At 50.5% G+C, this 6000-nt stretch overlaps 1 protein-coding gene across 1 annotated transcript in view; it reads right to left on the minus strand.

The window, feature by feature from the left end:
• The window catches only part of Hunk (hormonally up-regulated Neu-associated kinase), a 97164-nt gene extending 91436 nt beyond the window's left edge, over positions 1-5728 (minus strand). The window contains exon 1 of the mRNA XM_027929314.2: positions 5468-5728. Coding sequence (XP_027785115.1) covers positions 5468-5728 — 261 coding nt within the window. The remainder of the gene's footprint in view (positions 1-5467) is intronic.
• Between the last annotated feature and the right edge of the window lie 272 nt (positions 5729-6000).

Genomic DNA, 6000 nt, shown 5'->3' on the forward strand with positions numbered 1-6000 from the left:
ACCAAAATAGCATCCCTCTCCTTGGGCAATGCAAGTTAAAACACCAGCAAATTGGTTCTCACCTGCCCAAGGTTGCTGCCAGCATCTAATGAGAAACTGCAAGGCACATTCTCAATAAGCCATAAAACTCAATACCACTGGATGATAAAGGAGAGGTGAAAGCTCCCTCAGGTTTGCCAAGGCATCAAACTGCACAGGTAGCATTCAGGCCATGAGTTACTCCCTCCTTCCTGCTAGGACCTTACCAGTCAGTAGCACCCCCATCAGAAGGCGTGAAATTCAGTGCAGGTCGGCAGTTGAAAGTGGCCAGCGCCCTCGCTGAGCAAATGAAGTGTCTGCAGCACTTAGATAAAATAAGTCTTGACTACTGGGTTGCAATTAGCTGAGAGAGTAAGTCTCTAGGTTTCCATGAATAACCGAGACAGGGTGTATATTCCAAGAGAAATGATACTTCAAGTCCAAACTGCCTTCCTACAGAGAACACTCAGCCTGCCCATGTCTTTGGGTGGGCAAGTCTGGCCACTCCCAACCCCTCCTGGGAGGGTAAGCTCTGGGATGGATGATTGCCACGCTGCTCAGGGACAATGGGCAGCATGCACAATTCTCTATTCTTGCAGACCCGAGTCTGATTGTTAGGTACGGGAACCAACTCCTGCAGAGAAAATGTAGGGTTGTACTCCTCTTCGTGGGCACCGTTCTGCACTGTTACGCTGACTCGAAGCACCCTTTGAAGTCCCTGGGACCTGTATCAATGAACACTAGGAACCCAGCTCTATGTGCCAATTTCCACCATTCCTAAGTACTTCAAAAAGATGAGGCAGGCAGAAAGTTCAAAAGAATGTGCCGGCAACTGCAGCATGCAATCTGGGAAATTATAGGCACTGCCTTGTCACCCAGGACACACTGAGCAGGTGCTTTTGCAAACGCCTCCTTCTTGCCAAGAAGTCCCTGCTGAGGATTAATAGGAATTTCCAGTTCTCTAAGCATTTCTTGTTCCCAGAGCTATTACCCCTTAAATTTCTAGCACTTAAAAAGAAATACAGGGTTTAACACCTGTTTGTTTCAGAAATACTTGCTAAAAAGAGATCTGCCAAAAGGCCAACTCTAAAATTAGTCATATTTCCTGCTCTGCAAAACATAGTAAATTGTATTTTTAGTAACTCCTTCACTCCAGGTATCTGTCACTGTCATGCTCTATGCTGATTATTGGCAACTTACTAAGCGCACAATCCTTATTTTTAGCCCCAAATAGATAATGAAGTGATAAACAGGCTTTTTTTTTCTTTAACCAAAGGTTAGAACAAGATATTTAAACATCCTAAGCAGTCATTATGTACCCAATTTTGTCTCTTAATCTCAAAAGAAGGTAATGGGTGACTCTGGTTGCCCTTATAATGAGTTTGCCTGCCTTTCAAATCAGCTCTACTCTCGATACACATTTACACTTTGCTCAATAATGCTTGTCTAGCTATATTTTATCAATTTTGTCAAATGTAATAATAATCTATTATGGACCAGAGACTGTGCATTAGGTGTCAGTTACCAATACCAGGGGCAGGAAGCACACGTGCTCCGGGATTTCCCAAGTCCTCACTCCAAGCTCCTGCTCTGCAACTTGGTTCTCCGTCTCAAAGTCATTGAGATACTTTTCAGAATCTAATTCTATGATCATTTTCCTGATCTAAACATCAACTCAGTTCAGCCCTGAATGAGAATGTACCAATTAACAATTTCATAGGATCCAGCGAATTTTCATTTTTAAAGCCAGATTTTACAGAGGTTACATTAACTCAAAACCAGAGGGGGCAAAATCAGGTCTCAGCCTAAAGCCATCCTTTCTTTTCAAGCAGTCAAAGGGCCATCTAGATTCAAATTACTTCCAAACTTCAGAGGACAGAGCAGGTAAAAGACTGTCCTGCAAGCACCAGTAGCAACAGAGGCCTCTGCATAAGATAGGATCAAAGCCTGAAAGAAAGGCAGGAAAAAGTGGTTCCTTTGTCATCCAGACTCACAGTAATTCCAGGCAAAACACAGAGAATTTCACTCACAGCGTTTTGGAAATGTGCTTCACACTGAAAAGGCACACAAACATCACCACCATCACCACCTCCCCAGATGCCTTCGACCACCAGTACTCCAGATTTTGGCAGAAATCACCCAACACAAAGTACACAGTTTGAGATCATAGCTACAGGAGAAACCCAGGGCACCCCCTCATCTTCTCTTTCCCTATCCTGTTTCATGAACTGATTTTCCAAGATAACCTGCCCTGAATCCTTCCATTCGGGGTGGGTGAGCAGGATACATCTATTTCTAAATCATGTTCATGATTTCATTTCCCTTTCCATATAGCCTGTTTCCTTTAAAAAAGAAGTAGAAGCCAGGCACCGTGGCACATGCCTGTAATCCCAGCGGCTCAGAGGCTGAGGCAGGAGGATCGCGTGTTCAAAGCCAGCCTCGCAAGCCAAGCAACTCAGTGAGACCCTGTCTCTAAATAAAATACAAAATAGGGCTGGGGATGTGCCTCAATGGTTGAGTGCCCCTGAGTTCAATCCCTGGTACCCCTCCCCCCCAGAAAAGGAGAAAAGTACTTTATCTAAAAAGTATGCACCCCAAGAAAGGAGGAAAAAGTAGGGGAAGGGGGTTGCCTTCCAGGTTCCCTTCATATCAAGGTCTGCCACTGATTGATTGGTCTGCTCACTTTAGTACAGCTTCCCAGGTGAAGCCTGCTCCTTCTAAAAAGGACTTGTGGTTGCAAATAGCCTGAGGTTGCTTTCACCTTTGTTTTGGTCGGAACTTAGTAAGGCAATACCCAAAACAAGAGTGGGAATGGAGACTCATTAACTCTGTGATCCTTCCCAAGCAGAGTCATGCATGCAAGAGCTCTGTGCCCACACACACACACACACACACACACACACACAAAACCACCACACATTTTAATCTCTACAATCTGCTAAACTCCACATCTATTAGTTAAGCATTAAAGGTGCTGAATTTGGGAGATAAATGCTATGAATGACACCATTGTTTCTTTAAAGCCAGCAACAGAGTGTACTAAAATCCAGATTTCTCCTAATGCTTGCTTACAGCCACAGAAGCACTGGTTCTCACGCTGGAGAGAAACAGAGCTGGAAAACCAAGTTTTTCAACATGAACATCCCTCCCTGGCCTCTGCCTCCCCACTAGGAACCACTGTCCTTAACTAGATCAAATCAATTGGTCCAGGGAAATAATTTCACATCCAATTAATACCTCCTCTCATTGCAAAGATGAAGTGAGAATCATCAATTAAGAAAGATAAAATGGGAGGGGGAGGAGCGGAACACTGGGGGTGTCACCCAGCTCCTCATTTGGAACTCATTTGGGCTGTAATTCCCTGCATTCCAGGGGGCCCAGCAACAGGCTCCAGAACCCAATCACTCCGAGTAGCAGAGTAGTGAGTAGCAGAGTAGCGGCTGAGCTCTGAATACATCCCCAGGCACTTCAGCAAGGCCAAGAGCTTTATGTTATGAAGCAAAAATGTACCGGTGAGGAGCAGAGGCACAGCCCAACAAGGGAAAGTGGAGAGTAGCCAGGGAAGCTGCGGGCAGGGCAGGGAGATGAGTGTACTCCCAAAGTGAACTCGTAATGTTTGCCACTACCTGGTTTGCATGGGACTCACCTCTTTTTTTTTTTTTTTTTTTTTTTTTTTTTTGCTACATTTAGAGAGGAAACATCAGGACCAGACAGAATCCTATACGTTCCAAATGAGATAAAATGCTACCACCCATTTACACAGGGACAGAAGTGAGCTCACCAATTAGCGCGACATCCATGTGCCCTGAACAGACCCACCACATGTAAGGAGGACAGCCCACTCGAACCAAGAAGTAAGGTGTTCCTTGCTCCCTTTGGACTAGAATGAAATTCGGAGGGCTTTGGTTTTTTGGTTTTGCTTTTTTATTTTTTTCTTTGAAGATTACTGTAGTGAGTTCATACTGGACCCTCACATTTGCATAGAAGTCCAGAAGCACGTTTTAAAACTCCTCATTCTTACCCCACTCACCCAAAATAAAGGGGTCCCCCAATTGAAATGGCTACAGAAATAAACGACAATTTACAAGGATGATGGGGGTGTGCACTCAAATGCAAGGGGCTCCAGGACAAGGTGGGGAATAGGGAGGGGAACTAAAGGTGAGGAGCGGCTGGGGCAGGAAGGCAGGCAGGGCAGCTTGCCTGGCCACCAGGTTCACAGCAGTCTGGATGGAGGATCCACTTCTGAGGCCAGAAGGGTTTGGCTCTCTGGCTACTTGCCCAGTTAGGAAGCCCTGAGCTTCTCTCCTCCCTCCAAGAGGGGCTGCTCCCCTTTAGTGTGAGCAAGTCCCAGCCTGGGGGGAATCTTGAGTCTTAGATGACTATAAGCTGAGCAGCCTGGAATAGCTCCAAGTCTGGGACAACTCCCGTGCCTGGGACGCCTCACAGCCGGGGTTGACCCAGCCTCAAAACTAAGTGGTCTCTAGGGTTTCTTCTCAAGTTACACCTGGCCTGGAAAGGGATCACCTCATCCCACTCTGACTTGGCCAGAGAGGTGTCCCTCCGTGTCTTGAGGAGGGCTTCCTTTACTTGCCCCTTTTCTAAAAAGATAAGAACACAACTCCCAACCTCTAAAGTCTGGGGGGTGTCTGTGTGGATCTATACCTGCAAGAAGCAGGGTCTGCAAGAAAGCTGCCACCCAGGGATGGGAGGGATCCAGGGATGGGTGGGGAGGGGAGAAAGTGGTAGGGGTGAGCATTGGCTGGTGCTCATGGGATGCAGATGTGGGAGGGGCAAATGGAGAGAAATGCAGATTGAGGAACAGACTGGTGGAGTGTCGGGAGGGTATGTGAAATCTTCTGTGCACAAAAATCCCCTAGCTGCCCCAGCCCAGAGGTGAAGAGGAATATCTGTAGGGTTTCAGCCTTTCCCCAGCTCCTCCCCAGAGCCTAGAAAGGGATCAAACCTTAAGCCACCCCTAAGGCCGGCTACATCGGCCCTTCCGCCTCGCACGTAAGAGTCAGGTCCTCTATCTCTTATTCTTGCCTCTCCAAGGATCTGTCTCCCCTACCCACAGAGAGCGCAGAGTCCCCGAACTCCTGCGCCCTGACCCTCCTGCTCTGGTGTCCGCCAGGTGGCGCCTTTCGAAAAGCAAAAAGGATACGTGGGACCACTTCGCGGTGAGTCGGTCGCCACCCCCCACCCCGCCCCAGGAAAATGACCCCAGACCACCCATCAGTGGGTGCCAGATGACCCCCTACGGAGAGGGCTGAGTGCGCGTTTAGCTCGACCCCTCTTTTGGCCAGAGAGAAAAGCCAGGTGGAGTGGGGGGCGCCTGGCCCGGGACGATGCTTTGGTACTCCCGGTGCCATGCTCTCTGCAGGGTCCGGCCGTCCGCTCCCTCCCGGAGCCCGTAACCCGCGGGCCAGAGGCCGGCGCCCAGGAAGCTCACCTTCTCTCCGGTCAGCACGTGCAGCCCCTCGCGCACCTTGGCGAAGGAGCCCTCGCCCAGCTTCCTGCTGCCGATGAGGTAGTTGCCCACGCGTTTGTGGTGCTGGAAGTCGCGGAGCCGCTCGCGGGGCACGCCGCTCACCCAGGCCGGCAGGAAACTTCCCTCACAGGCCGCCGCCGGCCTGGCCGCCTCCTCCGCGCCGCCGCCACTACCCGGCGCCGCCGGCTCGCCCAGGAGCCCATCTCCCGCCGCCGCCGGCATCCCGCCTGCCCGCAGCCCGCGCCGCTCGGACTAGGCTCCCGCGCGTGCAGCTCCTCCTTCTCCGGCTCCCAAGCTGCCCCAGCTCCTCCCGCCGCCACCCCAACCACGGCCCCGCCCGGCCCGGGTCTCGGTGCCCAGCTCCTGGGGCCGCCGCGCTCACGCCCCCCGCGCCACCGAGAGCAGCGCGCAGACAATAGCGGCCGCCCAGGCGACGGGGCGATCCGGGACCCGCCCCCAAGAAGTTCTTCCTCCGAGGGTCGCCCGGGCTCCTT

This window comes from Marmota flaviventris, chromosome 8 (assembly GCF_047511675.1).
Source record: "Marmota flaviventris isolate mMarFla1 chromosome 8, mMarFla1.hap1, whole genome shotgun sequence".
NCBI lineage: Eukaryota > Metazoa > Chordata > Mammalia > Rodentia > Sciuridae > Marmota > Marmota flaviventris.